This window comes from Euleptes europaea, chromosome 5 (assembly GCF_029931775.1).
Source record: "Euleptes europaea isolate rEulEur1 chromosome 5, rEulEur1.hap1, whole genome shotgun sequence".
NCBI lineage: Eukaryota > Metazoa > Chordata > Lepidosauria > Squamata > Sphaerodactylidae > Euleptes > Euleptes europaea.
This window is the reverse complement of record NC_079316.1, coordinates 45986827-46005898: the sequence shown is the minus strand read 5'-3', so window position 1 is coordinate 46005898 and position 19072 is coordinate 45986827. Positions and strand designations below refer to the sequence as shown.

The following is a 19072-nucleotide window of genomic DNA, read 5'->3' as shown; positions in this document are numbered from 1 at the left end:
AATCTGCTCGATTATACTTTATGACAACAGGAAATGGTGAGGTCAAGCACTGGTTTGCTGCAGACGATCCTGTAAGAGAACTGTTTGCACTTAGAAGGACACAGAATGGGATTTTAAGTGCCTGCTCTCACCTTTAACCTTTGCCCAAGGAGCCACGGAAATCTGAATTACTACTTCGTTCCTCCTGCCCCATAAATGGCAGCAGCACTTTCAGAGTTAGTTTCTTTCAAAATGGAAGCAGCACAGGATTCTTGTGGAATCATGATGGCACCCATTTTGTTAAAAAGGTGCAAAGAAATGGAAAGGAAGCAACAGTCATCAAAGTTAGTGCTAGCTAGACCTGGAGAATGACTCCTGAGTGTCCATGCCTATAATCTGTATCCAGCTCCAAAAATGCTGGATGTCAGGCTACACTGAAAGATTCTGCCTCTGCAGCCCTTGGAGCTCCAAAGGAAAGGTGATTCTCACAAAGGATACCTGGCAGACGAAGCTTATTAATGTGCCAGTGGTGAAGTCTTTCAACTGGTTAAAGCCTCAGAAAGTACAGCTGAGTATGTTCTGATGCCAAAAAGGAGTCTGCTGAAAGAGGCACAGGGCTTAGCTAAAAGAAGGCAGATGGCCAAAGGAATCAGGGCTTAGCAAAGATAGAGAGTGGTATGAGGGAACGGTCTGGAAAGAAGGTGGGAAAAGAGGAGGGTGTGTAGTGAGTGAAAGGAGCAGCAGGAGGAGAAGACAGAATAGGCAGAGAAGGTAGAGAGATCTTAAGTTCACATACTGGGGAACCAGGTACAACATTTCGAAGCTCCTCTCAAAACGCCACCACAATCACAATCCAACAGCCTGATGGAAACCAGTCCATGTGTTGCTAGAAAGAAGCTCAGCTTCAGGGTTTCCCTCCCTGCAAAACTTTCACCATGTGGTTTTCTCTTCACGAGTCAGGGCCTGATCTCACAGGACCATAGAATAAATATTGAAGCCTTGGTACCTGTAAATCTTCAATGAAACATTTTATTTTTGTCTACAAATTCTGTACTGGGGGAGAAGTTCAGCAAAAACAAATAGAAATTCTTGCCCCTGTGTCCGGGCGTGTGTACATGTGTGTGTTTATATATATATATAATATATTGTATATATACACACACATTGTCAATTAAATTGGTCTTTTCAGAAGGTGAAAAGTTCACCTTTGCATAAAAATACAGCACAGTTTTCCACATTTATATTCCTAGATTCTCTAACCTTTGTTTCAGTTTTCTGTTCATGATACAGCGCCTCATGGTTGTGGGAGCTTATTATTCTTATGTAGTGGAGGCAAGATTTTGTGGGCACAAAAGAAAAAAGCAGAGAACTCGATTTCATAGGTAAGAAATGAAAGCTCCTACATGTATGAGGCTCTGGCTAACCTTTTGTCTACCTGGGCATTATGATTAAAAAAAAAATCTTGACAGTTCAAAACATCTTGAGGCTTACAAGTCATGGATGTCACACACCAGCCTAGTTGTACATCTTGTTGCAGAAAATAATCCCGTGATGATACCCCATCAGTAATCGCAAGCTAGCACACTATCCAGGTCATAAAGGGGCCGAATTCTTTGTATTCCTAAGAGTGACCCATCAGCAAAAGCTGTTACTCTAGAGACCTGACACAAAGCACAAAAGGGAAACAATTAAATACAATGCATGGCTGTTGTTGTTGCTGCTGCTGCTGTCTACAAAGAAGGATCCTGGAGCTTTAAAGCACAAAAGAGGAAAGAAAAGGTTTTCTCTTTTAAAAATTGGTACATTAAATCCAGGGAAAGCTGACAGGCTGAGAAATAATGGCCTGAGTTTACTCTTATTTAAAAACCGGCTGCCTGCTGCTTTCCCTGCAATCCCCACTCAGGCTTTCAGCACCATTTCAAATTAAATATACATAAGTGCTTTCAAAGAGCTGTTAATTTGAAGGTCATTAAAGAGCATAAAATATATTTCTTTTATTTATAAAGAGGCACACAATAATGCTATACATATGGACTCCTCTCCCGGTTCCTGCAGCATTTATTATCTCCGATATGAAAGCGATTGACTCCCCTTGGCTACCAGCGACGCACTCCATCATCCCTCTTGAATTACTGTTATCACAAAGCAGCCCCTCTCTAACCCTTCCATCCTGGATTGCGGCGCACAAAGATAATAAATAGAGAGGAGCAGAAAACCCTGGGAGCAACCTACACATTCGCCAGGGGAACAGTAAAGGAGAGAGGAATCTTGGAACTCAGTTGATTCCTACTCACCAGGTGGGAAAGATATCTGGGGTTGCAGCCCCTAGCACTGGTTTCAGTGCTTTCTTCCAGTTTACCACAGCTCTGTTACAATTCACCTAGTCTGCCAGGTTTGTTCCTGCTCTTGAGCTGTGGTTATGGCTTTGCACCGCTCAGTGGAATTGTAAACAGGCATTTAAAAACACCACACCATCTGTCCATATCTGCAAGGGCCGTTTTAGCAACTTTCTTAGCCACACGGAGGGGATTTTATTTTTACCTTTACCTTAACTATCGGCCCAAGGAAACCTTCCATCGGTGACCTCCCTTCTGCCCTCCTCTCCATGGTGCAACCCCCTTGCGGCCACCCCCTCCCACTCCCTGTCTCCTCTGTTCTTCCTCTTCGGCCACAGCGGCCTGTTTTATGAGATAAATTACCTGGTGTTACAGCTTGTCAGCATTCTCACAGCATATCCACTACATAGGAGGAAGGATGGGCAAGGCTGGGGGTGGAGAGAGAAGAGTAGGATGGGAATTTGCCGTTGCCATAGAAATGCAGAAATGAAACTGATAATTGAAAAGCATTTCATAGATTTAAAGACATGGCTGAGAACAAGGGAGAACAAGACAGATTCAGTCAAACGAAATGAAGAGAAAGACAAGACAGACAAATAAATTGATCAACAGATGTAAGAAGTAAGCAGAGTGGGGAAAGATCCAGCCCGAGAAGTGAACAGGCTTAGCTGTAGGAATCAGGGGAGAAGAGAAATACTGACGGTAAACTTAAAAAGCAGGTAGGGCAACACCTTCACCCCTATGAACCTGTCCACCAATTGAGATTGTCATTGAAGGCTATTCTCCATGTGCTACTGAACATGAAGAAAACATCTTTTGTGTAAGAAGGGCCTTTTCTGTGCTTGCCCCACACTTATGAACCGTCTGCTGAGGGATGGTCATCCTGGAGCCATTTCTGTAATGTTCTGTGGAGAAAATTTGTCGTTTTGATAGTTAAGGGAGCTGGCATTTAGCTCTGTTACCTTTTATTGGAGTATTTATTGCCACTGATTGATATGATTTTATGTTGCAATTATATATAGTAAACCACCTTGCATGCCTCTTGGACCAGAAAAGTGATGCTCACATTTTTGTAAACAAGCGTCAAGAGCAAGGAAGTAACCTTACCAATATCCTCTCTTATTAGCTGTGAGGACCAGGCATAGGTAAAAAACGCATGGCAGTTTTGTCCCTCGGTTCTCCCATGAATGTAGTGAATCTCCTCATGCAAAACACATGGTCATCACCAGCCTCCGAGATCAACCCACGTCCTCCCGAAACTTCCCAGGTTTTCCTGTTCCTGCCTTGTCCCGATTAAAAGGAAAGCCTCGCAGCAGCTGCGGGTGTTTGCTGGTGCGTTTCAGCACTCGAGTCAACTCCCCACCAGGAGAAGCCACTGCCCGGCCCCGGCGGCAGCAGCAGCGGTGGCAGCACCTTTCTGCCCCTGGTCCCTGCACCTCTCTCTCTCCCCCCGCTCCCGTGCCCTCTTCTGCCTCTCCCCAGCACCAGCCAGGGTTTCAGCCCACCTTCCAGCAGCCTGCAGCCAGCTGTCCAGAGCCCCACCATCAGAAGCCGAGCGGCGGTGGCCCGTTCTGGCACCAACGAAACACATATCCAGCCACCTCCTCCACCCATTGACAGAGTTGATAGAGTGCAGCAATCCCCTCTCCACAGTTTTGAGTGACACGGATAGCTAGAATGAATGGGATTAAGTACTTCTTAGCAAGCCACCTGAATTTTATACCCCCTTTACTGAGACTGGTTGATGGGACTGTGGGTAAATCATAAATATAGCATGGAAACCTTTCAGACAGGAAAGAAGTACCAGATCTACAAATTAAGCTGGAAAGAAAGACCCAAATATTAAATCTTATGAAAGAACAGGCAAGGAGGACTTGGTATGGATTCCAGTGCCCTTTCTCCGCCCATAATAGTCACTTGGTGTTTGATTAGATAAATATTTTCTATGCAATTGTTCTAGCCAGTTAGCCATGGCAGATTGCATCTTCCAACAATGCACCCAGAAGCCAATATAAAATGGAAAACACAGCTCCGTGTCCAACCTTCACAATAAAATCTTAATGGAGATTATTTTGAAGGCTGAAAAACCAGAAATAGCACAAGTAGTACAAAATATGTTCTTCTCCAGATTTGGTAAAGGAGGTGCCTGCTTTGCTAATTGTGTTTCAACACCATCCTTCCCCAAGACATTGCTAGCTGCATCTTCAAGTCATTTCTGATGCTTATGTGTAGTAATAAGGTTTTCGTATTATGAATTTGGAGAACAAATTAAAGATCTAAGGCAACAGTGAGCAGCATATGGAATATCTTTATATCTATAACAAACCCAACAACAAAAAATCTCAACATCATGTATTAAAGGTGTAAGAATCATCAAACTTGGGGGCCCCTTGCCAGCTTAGCACCCTTTTGTAGCTTCATCAATCCCCTTGCCGTGCAGCCTCAGGCTGGCCATCTGGGAATATCGATAAACCTGCAGCAGTGTGTATCTAAAGCCAGAAGAGATATTTTGCCAGCAGACAGGCTCTTCAGAGGCCTTCATTAAAATGGTGTAGGACACCTTAGGGTCATAAGAACATAAGAAAGGCGATGCTGGATCAGACCAAGGTCCATCAAGTCCAGCAGTCTGTTCACACAGTGGCCATCCAGGTGCCTCTAGGAAGCCCCCAAACAAGACAACTGCAGCAGCATTATCCTGCCTGTGTTCCACACCTCATGTAACAGGCATGCTCCTCTGATCCTGGAGAGAATAGGCATGCATCATGACTAGTATCCATTTTAACTAGTAGCCATTAATAGCCCTCTCCTCCATGAACATGTCCACTCCCCTCTTAAAGCCTTCCAATTTGCCAGCCATCACCACATCCTGGGACAGGGAGTTCCATAATCTAACTATGCATTGTGTGAAGAAATACTTCCTTTTATCTGTTCTGAATCTCTCACCCTCCAGCTTCAACAGATGACCCCCGCATTCTAGTATTATGAGAGGGAGAAAAGCTTCTCCCTGTCCACTCTCTCCATACCATGCATAATTTTATAGACCTCTATCATGTCTCCCCTTAATCGCCTTCTTTCCAAGCTAAACAGCCCTAAGTGTTTCAACTGCGCCTGATAGGGCAGTTGCTCTAGCCCCCTGATTATTTTGGTTGCTCTTTTCTGCACCTTCTCAAGCTCTGCAATATCCCTTTTTAGGTGTGGTGACCAGAACTGTACACAGCATTCCGAATGTGGTCTTACCATAGATTTGTACAAAGGCAGTATGAAAGCAGCAATTCACATGGCAACTTTTAGAATGTAAAGTATGTGGCTTAAGAGCATTCAAACAGTCTGGCTTGGTGGTTGGGTGAGTGCTTTGCTACCCGCAGCTCTACTTGGTACATACTGCGCTTGCATCTGTTGGAGATGTCACGGATTCTCATTTTTTATTGGATAAGGTAAGGTATACATTTTAGATGCACACAGAAAGCTGAGGAGGTGATGGAGATATAGAGGGAGTGGGCTAACAGAGACTATCAGACATGTGCCTTTCCTTTTGTTACATATGGAGACAGAAGACCCAAATGATAGTCACTGGGTGTCCTGCATCTCAAAGCGGTGGGTCATATATTTGGGGCATTTTGGCACAAATCCCAGTAATCATTCTGGGCTTACTTTCCTTCCCATCTGGGGAAACTAGGCACACAACTAGTGTTCACAGCATGATATGAAACACAGAATTTTCTTGGAATGGTGGACAATGTGGCAGATGGGAAAGAGTGCAAAGGTCATCCATCAGAGGAAAATACAAATTAGGTAATTAGTGTAGCTGAGCCCCATGGAACAACAGCAGTGTTGGAAGGCATGGGAGTGCTTCTTTTGTCTGTCCACTTTCTAATTCAGACAGGCAGAGCGAACCCACTTGCCTTCCTGCAACCAGTGTGGCTTATTCCTTGTACCATTTCAGTGGGGCTATGGAAATGGCACATTATGCACACGAGCGCGCGCGCGCGCACACACACACACACACAGGAATGATGGTTTATGTATGAGTCGTTTCTACTATAGATCATAAGGACCAAAAGGAATACTCCACAAAATATATCACATTTACCCCAATCACAATCACTGCCCAGAAATACTACAGCACACTGTAAAAATCATCAGTAGAAAAGTACTTAGATAACAACAAGTTTAAAAATGTAAAGTGTGTTTAAAGCATCACTGTGTACAGAATTTGTCTTCAGCCTACAGTGGGAAGGGGTAGGGAAATTATGCTTCCCAAAGTCTAGTGAAAGCTGCAACTTGTGTGCTGCAGGAGATCCACACAACTGGCACACCAGGGGCTCAGAGTAGGCTGTTTTCCAGTGGCTGCCACAAGCTGCTAAAGACAAGCCCCCACCGAAGTGGCTGTGCAAAATTTCTAAGCGCCACTAATGATACCTAGTCAGCCTTTAGAGCTGCAGACAACCGTTCCATATTCCATGAAATCAGCAGCAGGGCTGCCAGAAGGAGAATGCCATATTTATCGCCTGAGTCATCCCTGCTGCACTTTTCATGCCTTTGGATTTCTCCTAATAAAAGCAAAAGTCATAAAAAAATGAACACAAAAGCTCCTTCAACCCACCTTCTGTGAATATCAATGGACTTGTATAGATGATTAATATTCAGAATACACCTTTTCTGTGCATGTTGCATTTGGTTTGACAACATACTTGAATACAGATTTTTTGCGCTGAATACTCCAAAAGGGATTCACGACTATCAGACAGAGCTAAGAACACTCCCCTGTGTTGTAAAACAAGGGGCATTTTTTCTCTTTCGCCATCTCTATGGGTGGCTCTGCAAGATAAAACATCATTCCTTTGCATCTTGTTAGCATCTACTTCTAACCGGGGCTTCAGGGAACTCACCTAGTTTAACCAAATGCCAGTGATATAAAGAAGCCTTGAGCTCCCCCACCCTTCCTTCTGGCAATCTGTCAGAGACTGGCTGATGACCCATCAGTCTTTTTTCCTTTCTGTGCATACATTCCCCTCCTCCTGTCTGTGACACATGACTTTTCTGGGTGCCAAACCACTGTAATGGGTCTGAAAGGCCATCTAATCCAATGCCTTTCCATAAGTTATCACTATCCATTCATTAACTCCTCCCAGATCAATGCAAACCAATCCAGACTAGCATGTACCACAGCCAGAGTTTTGGGGCTACACAGTGCATATCCACAAGCAAATAAGCTCCAAACCATTCAAGGGAAGACAAGCCCAGGTGCTAATGAGAAAGGAAAGGTCTCCATGTTCTTTCCCTTCTGGAGGGCCATTCCTTTGAGAAGGCACCATGACTCAGTGGGAGGAAGAACAAACTCCATGCACAAAGTTCCAGGGAAGGGAAGGGAAGGGAAGGGAAGGGAAGGGAAGGGAAGGGAAGGGAAGGGAAGGGAAGGGAAGGGAAGGGAAGGAAGGAAGGAAGGAAGGAAGGAAGGAAGGAAGGAAGGAAGGAAGGAAGGAAGGAAGGAAGGAAGGAAGGAAGGAAGGAAGGAAGGAAGGAAGGAAGGAAGGAAGGAAGGAAGGAAAAACCTCCCATCTCCAAATAGGGTGATCATTCAATCCAAGAATGTTACTGAATCCAAGAACGTTACTAGTGACTCTTCCTAAATTATGAACATATCAAGTTGACTTTCAGCCATTGGCCCATATAGTTCAATATTGGCTCCTTTGGCAGGCAGCATCTGTCCTAGATCTTCTAGAAGGGCCTTTTCCAACATCAGGTGCCTAAGAAGCTTTAAACTGGATATGCCAAGGACAGAAACGGTGACCTTCTGGGACCCTTCTTGCTTGCTTTGTCCCAAATCTGTTCCAAATAATATTTTCTAGATTCTCTTCCACACCAAATACTGCTACCAATATTTTACTGGACACAGATCCATACCACCTAGCATCCTGTAGCTCAAGATCAGAAGGTGAATGCCAACTGGGCCACTGTTAAAACACCAGGATAAAAATATTAAGATTACTTTAATAAAATTACTCAGTCCTGTTTCAAAATATTTAAGGTTCTTTGTCCCCACGCTGAGGCTGAGATGGCAGTAATCAGTTACTGCCTCATGAGAAGGCTGTGATGCTAAGAAAGAAACTGTGTAATGCCCTGAAGTAAGAAGAAGTGTAAAACATATGTTTGGAGGATATGATGTTACAACTGTATTTAATCCATCTTTCTAACACTCCTGTATTTGATATTTGAGCAGCCAGAAAAAAATCTGCAACTGCAATGTTACAGATGTAACAAGCATGGCTGATGTGAGGGACCTGCACCCCCAATTTGGCTCTGAAGGGATAAACAACTCTTCAGCTTTGATTTGTAATGATTCTTTGTTCTGCCAAATCATCCTGGGCTGTCAATAGCTTCTTTTTGGAGCTTTTCCACGTCTGTACCAAGGAAACTGCTTTTCCACATGTTTCTACTATTTCCATCGGTGATTAGTGACTATAATTGGGCACATGCTTGCACACACACACACACACACACACACACACTGCTCCCAGAAATTAGCATTATGGTAATGGCAAGCAAGATGGACACAAGAACTCAGGAGTTCCCTTAGGCGAGAAGAAATCCATCATTAAGGGAGTATGTGTGTCTGAGGTAGGCATCACATGGAGATTTCTGTTTTCACATTATATATTTATTTGTTTACCATATGCATTTCCAAGTTGTTAGCTTGCCACCTCAAAAATCCACCTCTACAGTCAAGGCTCTGCTCACAACCTGAGATTGATCCCGATGGAAGTCGTTTTCAGGGAACCAGCTCAAGGTTGACTCAGCCTTCCATCCTTCTGAGGACAGTAAAATGAGTACCCAGCTTACTGGGGGGTAAAGTGTAGATGACTGGGGAAGGCAATGGCAAACCACCCTGTAAACACAGTCTGCCTAGTAAACGTTGTGATGTGACCATGGGTCAGTAATGCCCCGGTGCTTGCACAGGGGACTATGTTTACCTTTTACAGTTCAATTACAATGTCACATATTTTTTTAGCTGTGGCAATTGGAATATTTGAAGTATGCTCCTGGGGAATGAAGCTTCCAGTATCTTCTACCACTCAGTTCTGATTCCAACCCATCTGAAAGAATGGAGGCTATCTAGTTGTATGTCTGTTTGTCTATGGTCTTTTCAAAGTACTGACGTCTACAACGTCCTTTAGAAACCTTGAAAATGAGATAAGAAACTTATTGAACTCTAAGAGAAGGTGGGGGAACACACCACAATTGGAAAGTATTTTTTTATCCTTCACACTACACAATGCAGATTATTGCCTCTAATAATCAACATTCATGGCAAGTACTCATACCAGATATAACATTTAGAACACAGCTGCAACTTGCAAAGGTATGAGTCAATAAGGTGAGAGCATGGATAATGAACTTACCTGGCCAGTTGCTGGGAGCATTAGCGGGAGTATTAAAGAGGGTCAAAAATAGTTGGGGATATTTGAAGTGTGGGAGAACCTATTTTAGGATAGGGAATGCAACCACTACGTCACCTGTTAGATATCTTCTGACTATATGATTCTGAAAGCTGGCTGCATTTTCCAGGTAAGTTTTGGAAGAATGGGCCATTGTACCCATCCTTTACACTGTTAGTATGAGGCACAGTCTGACAGCTGGCTAAGTTACCAAGTAACAGACAGTCTAAGTAAAATCCTTATTGAGGGGCAATTAATTAATTTACATTAACTCTTCTCACTGCAGGATGGTACCACTGTCATTTCTTAAAACACTCATCCCTTTGTATTTACATCAGAGTGTTTTAAGAAAGTGCTAATTTGAATTTCCTAATTTAAATGAGTAATGGCACTGGTAGTTAAATATATAGTAAAATCAAAAACAGACGAAAAGGCCAGATTGCTAAAGAAATAATGACACAAAAGAAGGAAGGAATGGGGGACAGAAGAATGTACAGAAGCAACGCATGAACCTACCTCTGATGCCGTGACATCAAAGCCAATACATATGAAAATCCTGAGGTCCACACAATTAAACTAGATTCCTGAGCCGTCGCGTACAGCTCAATGGTATGCTGAAGGTCTAAGTGTTCAGCTGTCCAGTTGCCTCTATAGTTGTGAATCCTGTAACAGTTCAACATGAAACCCTTGTTGCATATGCCACTCTTCTGCTTTCTTCCTCCTATGAATAACAAATTCATTTTGCCTTCTTTTGCCATTTCCCATTACACATTCCATGTGCAGTTGATCTAGACCCCCACTGAATCTTTGATTTCCATGGAGGTGATGGATTTATCATCTGTCAGTCTCCCTTTCTTGTTCTTCTGCTATGGACAAGCAGTGAGTGACTCCACAGTTAAGTTGACGACATACAGACGCACACGCACACACTCGTGGGAATGCCTTTTTTCTTTTTTTCCATGAGGATTTTTTTCCTTTTTGCAAAAAAATGCAAGCAAAAGAAAAAAAAAAACAAGGTTTTCTATTGAAGGTACATCTCCTCTTCAATATGAAGACATTAACTGCATTGTTCTGGATCCCCCGTGCAGTGATCAGTGAAGTCCTTTGGTAACTGATGGAACAACTTCTTTATATGCTAGTAGGTAGCTGTAGCTTTTGAAGAAAATTCCCCATGGGTTATGAACACAAAAGGGAAGTGGTGTGTGAGAAGGGCTCTGGAAGGAGAACTAAAGAAGAGAAGGAATATGATCGCTGAAGATGGTTGCTCTGGGTTGCACCTCTCTTCTCCCTCTGGACCCTTTGACTACTGCTCACTGGTGGTGGGATTTAAGTTTCTTTTCTCCCAACACACATTGGTTTGTCTTCAGTTTTTTAAATACATGATTTATACATATTTATACTTATTTATACACTGTTTCCCATGGCATCAGTAAGTGTGCTTCTGTTGGTGAGAAACGGGAGTTGTCACTTAGAAATAAGTCCCGCATATACTTTGTCTGTGGCTCCAAAAGTTCTCAGACAATAATCCAACCTCTGCAAACATCTCACTTTCTTGTCAGCTAACCCTCCCCTCCCACTTCCAACGCACTGTTCAACCATCTTTTCCCCATTGTTGTAAGAAGACATGGAGGGTCATGCCATTGAAGACGGCGACTGGCTCATCTGCACCCTCATAGACTGCACACTGTTCAGGATCTTCTTCTGGTGTCCAGCCAAGGTAACCCCTATTCTTAGAAGATCTCTGCAAAACAGAAGAGACAGGATCACATAAGGGCTGCAAAGAGGTTTATCCTGAAGGCCTACTTTAGTTATTTAGTCATGCGATGGCAAATATAAACTGTTACAGCAAAAATGTGAACTGCTAATTCAAGAAGAGCAATCAGAATTGCTAAAAGATGTGGAGGGAATGCGTTTATTTGTATGATCCAAAACCCACAGCAAATATACATGTGAGTAGAAAAGTACTAAGAAGTCTGTTTTCTTTTCCTTGAAGTGACTGTCTCTGCAGTTCTCTTGAGAAGACACATTACTCTACCTGCTGTTGCAAGAACAGATATTTCGAGCAAAAACTGCAGGACAAAATTCTCTGTGAGTGAAATAACCTGAATGATTAACCGTATACCCGCAGGCTGCTACATTCAAGATTTGCCCACTGTTTGATACTCTCACGAGAGACATTCCATAATATTTTGATTTAGTACATCTTAATAGTTATATGGAGAGCTAATGGATGATGGAAACGGGGTGAATATTGGGAAGTAGAGGCCACTGGCTGAATAGGCTTTCAGGGTGCATTAATCTGACAGAGGTGGGCTGTGCAGAAGGAACACGTGTGAGTTTCTGAGTACCCACAAATACTAGAAGTAAGCAGACCCTATCAAGAAGGGAGGAAGCAAAATGGCTTGGGGAGTAAGGACATTTTGTGTTACAAGCCTATTGGAGATATGAACTACCTCCCTTTCTGACATGCTCCCTGTACTAAAGTTCTCCTTTGTCCCATAAATGACTTCCTGAAACTTTACAAAAGGCCCAATTCCCTCTCTTCCCAACACTGAAGTCAATACCAACCTATCAGTGAGCCAAGACTGAGGTCAGGATGAGAATGCACTACTTACTCTGATGTCATTTGCGCAACTAATTGAAGAGATGTGAATCCAGCGGTCAGAAAATTGTCTCTGTACTGGTTCATTTTGATGGCACTGAGCCAATCTTCTACTGAGGTAAAGGCAGTGAAATCTGGGATGGAGCGGTCTAACAGTGGCTGAGAAGGCCTAGAGTATGACGTAAACACAGAGTCAGCGAGGAGAATTCCACTAGCTGTGAACTAAGATTAGAAAAAGAAAGGCAATACAAACAAAACAAGGGTTATTGACAGTGCAGTTCTATGCAGAGTTACTCCAGTCTAAGCACACTTAAATCAATGACCTTAGACTGGAGTAACTGCATTGCTCATCTCTTCTCACTAACTCACTCGTTCTTGTGGCTAGCTTAACTCCAGAAGAGCTTCCTTCAACCTTCCTTCCTCTCCCATTAACACAGATATACCAATCACACTCTAAAATTTCCTCGCCCCCTTCGCTGAATCAAAACACTATTATCAGGCTCACCTGCTGCTGCACTGGACCATTTCAGATTGCCATATCAGGACTGCTACCTTATGTGGGGGGAATATGTGGGGGAACCCCTCCCAACCCTCCCCACATATATTCAATATAAGCATGTCAGGAAGAAAACTTAGGCTAGAACAATATTCTCAACAGGCTTGTTGGGATGTGCTTGGAGACTTTCGATACTAGATATAGCGACTGTGGCCTGCATGGTATAAATCAGGGCGTCCCTGTCAGGCTCCAGAATGGGAATGGAGAGAGTCTGTTTCATGCCACACAATTCAGAGGCCATCAAGCCTTTTGATGCAAATGTGCAGTTATAGTGCATCATGGTAATGTGTCTGGAAGCATCCAAGACATCTATGCAGGCTACAGCCAAAGTGGTACAGATGGATGTTCCCACTGAGAAGTCATCTGATGTGTATATATGGCAAGGGGTATCCACATGGAGCATGAAGGCTGTAGTGAATTTGCAATGCCACACTATAAAATGGGAACTGGAGTTCCTCTGCCCAGGCGGGCCATGATGGATCACACCAGTGGTCCATCTAGTCCAAACCCCTGTCTCATACTGTGGCCAATCACTTACTCTGGCGGGCCAACATCAGGGTATAGAGGCTGAGGCCTTCCCCTCACACTGGTATTCAGAGGTTTAATGCCTTTGGATGTGGAGTAGCTGCTGATAGATCTAACCTCCATGAATCTGTCCAATTCTCTTGTAAAACCGTCTATGCCTGTGGCCATCACTACACCCTCTAGCATCGAACTGCGCATTTTTAATAACTTGTTGTGTAAAAAAGTATTTCTTTTTGTTCATCCTGATTCTACTGCCCATCAACGTCACTGGATGGCCTCAATTTCTAGTATTTCGGGAGAGGGAGAAAAAGTGCTTTCTGTTCATTCTCTCTACCCCATGCCTAATTTTACAATGCAGATAATTGTATAATGCAGATTCTCAGTGTAGCCTGTGGCCTACACAGCATAATTAGGCTGCTCCTATATCCTATTTCCTTCTGGGAAATTTGTCACACGGGGGGATGAGACAGGGACTACAACTTATGAACCAGCAACCACCAACTGAAAACAAGGCCAAGCTCATTAAATAATGAAATGTACACAATCCATGCTTCTGTGCTACCCTTAGACTTGGGGTTAGAAAAATAAGAGATGGCTTGCATATAAGGTTATCACAGTTAACTGGTAGATTAATTTTCTAAAGTTGTAGCTAATTAAATGATGAGGTCCAATTTAAATCAGCAGGACAATGAAAGAGCACATGTAAGCATATTGATGTTCAGATGTGTTCCTGTAGTATGGGTCGGGGGAAAAAACAGTTAAAAATTCCTTCAAACAGTAACTAGCAGCTTTCGTTAATTATTTGTAAATTATCGTTTGCTGCCTCCAGTATCGCAAGAGACACCTATTTGATGATTAGGTACTATGCAAATGTATTCAAATTTACTAGATTAATTAATTGGTTAAAACCAAAGACAGATGATTAATCAGCTAAAAAAAAAATGGCTGGTTGACAGCCCAATGCTCAATACTGCCTTCAGAGGCTTTGCTGCAGCGATTCAAGTCAGCTGGAAACTTACACAGCGGTGATGGTGGCCACAGTTTTGAGGCTTGCTGGATTTCGGATCATTTTATCTAGGGTGTTCACTATTTCAGCAAAACGTGGCCGGGTGTTGCGGTCTTTCTGCCAGCAGTCTAGCATTAGCTGATGGAGGGCAGCTGGGCAGTCCATCGGAGGAGGGAGCCGATAGTCTTGCTCAATTGCATTAATAACCTACAGAAAGAAATGTATGGTGCATATTAGAAAAATACGGATGAATTAAAAAAAATCAGGGTTATGAAAGTATCTATATTTTGAAGGGTCAAAATTGTATTTTGACTTGAAGAAAAAGTGACTAGATTCCTGGTGGGTGTTGATAAACCTTTTCATTGGAACCAATGGTAAGAGTGTCCACATCTGTACAAGACATACGTATTCACCACTGACAGTAGGCATCTGTTCCTGTGCTCTGTATTGTTACACCTGTGTACCTGTTCATATTAAGCTCCTACCCCCCTAAAAAAAAGTGTTTTAAGTTTTGGAGCAAAAGTGTATGTGTCTGCCCTCATTTATCATGTAAACATTCTAACATTTTTATACTGGGATAAATATGGCATTGTTTATACACTTACTATTCTCTGCCTTGCACAGTGTATACTGAGAGTTTGATTTCACATGTTAGCAAAAGATAGGAAGTATTTCTTTTCACTTACTGCTTAGGATAAAGCTTACTTATCGGAAACATTTCCCCTAATTTACTTCAGGTTCTAGAGGCAAAAGGTGCCCCTGTTACTCTCCACTTGTAGTTTTCACATGCATCTCCATTGTTAGAGTCTATGGATTAAGCCGTTGAATCGTTTGGATGTTGTGAACTCAGCACTGAATTCAACCTAATGGGTCTTTTGAGCTCCTCTGCCGCACACCTACCCTGCTTACTCTCAGAAGGGAATCCCTTTTTTTCCAACGTTCTGCACTATAATGCCTTGGATGTTGGAGTACAGTCTGTCATGTGCACGGGAAGCAAAGGGAATGTTCTTGGCTCTGAAGGAAGTGGGGCACTCAGAGGTTAATTAGAGTGCAGATGCTTCAAGACAAAGATAGTCCCTTCCCTGTTAGGCAGCCACCTCTCTCATTATCTCTGGCTGTCATGCCAGAGTACAGGACTTGCTCCAGTCACTGCACCTGGCTCACAATCCTTCTGAACATTTTCAAAGGGCCTGCAAGATTCCTAGTGCCCAATTACCAGCACACTGGCTTCTCTTCCCATTTCCCTCCCCTCCTTTCATGTTGGAAACTCTTTCCTACTGCAGAGGTTTGAAATAAAAAAGGCAAGTCTACATCTCACAGCTAACACTTCCACGCTTTTCTCTAGAGCTTCAGGGGGCTGGGGGGGAGTTTGGAATCCACACACGCCAGCATTTCTGTCTAAAAATCAGACATAGAAGTAGTCTTGCACAGTTGAGGGTGACTCAGGTAACTCTGTCTGGCCTCTCCCCTCATCTGAGCTCTAAGGTTATGGGTAAGAAACAAAACCTAACCTCAACTACACTTTCCCTGATAGCCTTAGGGATTCCCTGTCCAAATTCCTGCCTCCCCAAGACACCAGGCAAAACCCATTTTATCTTCTATTTTTGTGTAGCACAGCAATGAATTCTTCTGAAGAGATGTTTGGTGATTACCTCTTTATTGAAATGTTTATACTCTACCTTTGAATTCATTAAATCCACAAGGCAGCAAAGAAATTTTAAAAAACAATATACATTTATGTTAATTTTTACAGCAAATATGTGTGGAAAGTTGTGCTGTCTCCCCACAGATATTAAAAAATAGCAGTCTGTACTTCACGTATCCACTATAAAGTTGTATTGCTTACACTGCCAGTAAACATTCTTCTTTATTCCAAGTCCAGGTGGACAGTCTAGTATGAAAGTGGTAATGAATATTTCCGCTTCTTGTCTTTGCAAAAGGGAAAGAGACTGTGCTGTTCCTGCATACCTGAGTGGGCAAGAGTACTGTCTTTCCTTAACTACTGGGAAGAAAAGGATGAGCCCCAACTTCCTATCCAGGAGTTCTGAGGCAACACTAACTCAAGAATGTGGGTGGGGCCATAGCCCAGTGGGACAGCAACTGCTTTACACATAAAGCTGCCTTATACTGAATCAGACCATGGGTCTATCAAGGTCTACTCAGACGGTGAGTCCTCCACCCCAAAATACAAAGATATGATTGCTGTATTCTAAGGCAAGATTCACACCACTCACATCTTGATTAGACATGTCCCAGTAAGGTCTTTCCCCAAAGGACATTACTTCCCACATGACAATGCCATAACTCCATACATCACTGGCAGAAGTGAATTTGCGGTAGGCAATGGCCTCTGGAGCTGTCCACCTCACTGGAATCTTTCCACCCTGGAGCAGAAGGAAAGAGAAATGTTAACTTTGAGTGGTCAAGTACACCAACACCCATTCCACACAAGGTTCTGCTTAGTCCATGTTCGGCATCACATGCACTTTCCACATCATAGAGTAGGAAGGAGCCACCCCCTGCTCAATGCAGGACAAGTGTTCGTCCAGCTGCTGCTTGAAGACTGCCAGAGAGGAGTCCCTAGGCAGCTGATTCTACTGCTGAACTACTCTCACTGTAAAAAATGTTTTTCTTAATGTCCAGGTGGTACCTTTCTGCCTATAATTTATACCCATTATTGTAACTCCTATCCTCTACTACCAACAGGAACAGCTCCCTGCCCTCCTCTAAGTGACATCATTTCAAATTCTTAAAGACAGCAATCATGTTCCCCCTTTCCTCTTTTCCACACTAAACATTCCCAAGTCCCTCAGCATTTCCTCATGGGGCTTTGTCTCCAGGCACCTGAACATCCTCATCATTCTCCTCTGAACCCACTCTATATTCAAATGTGTTTTCCATTATCAGCAACAGCCCAGTATGAACCTCCAGAAGTTCAGTGTTCCATTTCTGGCCTTGTTTGAGTGGTATAGCCTAGCCAGTTAGCAGAAAAGAAACAGGTGCAGAACCTTGACCATTGTCTCCCTTACGTTTCCAAATGGAGGCATTTTCAAGTGTCTGACAAGTCCTAATGCTGGAGGAATCCCAGGGCATCACAGGTATTAGCTATTCCAGAGAGGATATAACAAGAGTTGGCTGTGCAGATTTCCACACAGTTTAGTACAGGCTGGATAAGATGATGTGAGAAGCAGGAGAGACCATGAAAATGTTGTCTCCCATGGTCCTAGCTTGCATGATCATTTCCCAGTCCAAATCCAGGAACTCAGAATCTGAACCTCTGCACAATGGATTTGAACTTTATACCACTGTTTGGGTGGTTAGTGGCACCATAAGTGTGGCAGGTGTACCGAGCCAAGAAGGTAAGGTGGACTCTTATCCTTGTCCTTGCTCTCCATTACATGTAGGTAATCTGGCTTTGGAGTTTCTACATTCTACACTTCTGGTTTAGCATAATGTGGTGGAAAACTGCTATCAAAGTATGTCCAAAAGTAGGGCTGTCGATTCGGTTCGGCCTGAACCGAAAAACCGCCGAATTTCCCGATTCGGCGGTTTTTAGTTCGGGACGAACCGAACTCAAAAATGGCAGGAAACCGGGGGAGCCGAATTCAGCGAGTTCGGGAGTTCACGAATAAATCCGGCAAATTCGGGGCAGTCAGTAAGCAGCATTCTCCTCCCCTGGCCAATCGGTGGCCAAGCTGGGTCTTCTTCTGGCCAATCAGTCAGGATTGAGTACTGGAGGAATCAGCTGATGCACGGCCGGGCCGGGGAGAGAGAGAGAGTGAGAGAAATCCTCATGTGTGTGTGTGGGGGGGTGCTTGTGCACATTCGCTCCTTTCTGTGGCTGCAGGGGGTGCATTTTTGGGGGTACAGACCCCAAATTTTCAGTGGAGCTTCAGACAAGCCTTCTTAAGAGACCCCCCAAGTTTTGTAAACATTGGGTCAGGGGGTCCCGAGATATGGGCTCCCCCCTTTTCTCTTTCCGTGGCTGCAGGGGGCGCATTTTTGGAGATACAGACCCCAAACTTTCAGCGGAGCTTTAGACGAGTTTGTAGGCTTTGGGTCAGGGGGTCCCGAGATATGGGCTCTACCCCTTTTCCCTCCCCCCTTTTCCATTTATGTGGCTGCAGGGGGTGCTTTTTTGGGGGTGCAGCCCCCACACCTTCAGGATATCTTCAAACGAGCCTTCTTAAGAGACCCCCCAAGTTTTGTAAAGATGGGTTTAGTGGGGGCAGAAATATCGGCTCCCCCCTTTTCTCTTTCCGTGGCTGCAGGGGGCGCATTTTTTGGGGTACAGACACCAAACTTTCAGCGGAGCTTCAGACAAGCCTTCTTAAGAGACCCCCCCAAATTTTGTAAACATTGGGTCAGGGCCCCCCGAGATATGGGCTTTCCTCTTTTCCCTATTGGGATGAATGGATCACCCAATCCTGTATGCATCTCCAGAGCAAAACGTGCTTAAATGGAATCGTCTTGGATTACCCAGTCCTCCTCCCACCCCTCCTGATGGAACAGAAGACAGCCACAGTAAGACCCCTTTGGGGGCTTTAATCTATACTTTTTCTCCTGTGTGTGTGTGTGTGTGAGTGGGGGAAAGCAGAGTCTGTGTGTGTGTGGGGAGGGAGCAGTTTCTGA

At 43.8% G+C, this 19072-nt stretch overlaps 1 protein-coding gene across 1 annotated transcript in view; it reads right to left on the bottom strand.

Moving 5' to 3' along the window:
• Window positions 1-10550: 10550 nt before the first annotated feature.
• The window catches only part of EPHB1 (EPH receptor B1), a 370423-nt gene continuing 361901 nt past the window's right edge, over window positions 10551-19072 (bottom strand). Inside the window, exons 13-16 of the mRNA XM_056850342.1 lie at window positions 16675-16824; window positions 14454-14647; window positions 12367-12522; window positions 10551-11492 (exon numbers count right to left, since the gene is read on the bottom strand). Coding sequence (XP_056706320.1) covers window positions 11384-11492; window positions 12367-12522; window positions 14454-14647; window positions 16675-16824 — 609 coding nt within the window. The 3' untranslated portion in view covers window positions 10551-11383. The remainder of the gene's footprint in view (window positions 11493-12366; window positions 12523-14453; window positions 14648-16674; window positions 16825-19072) is intronic.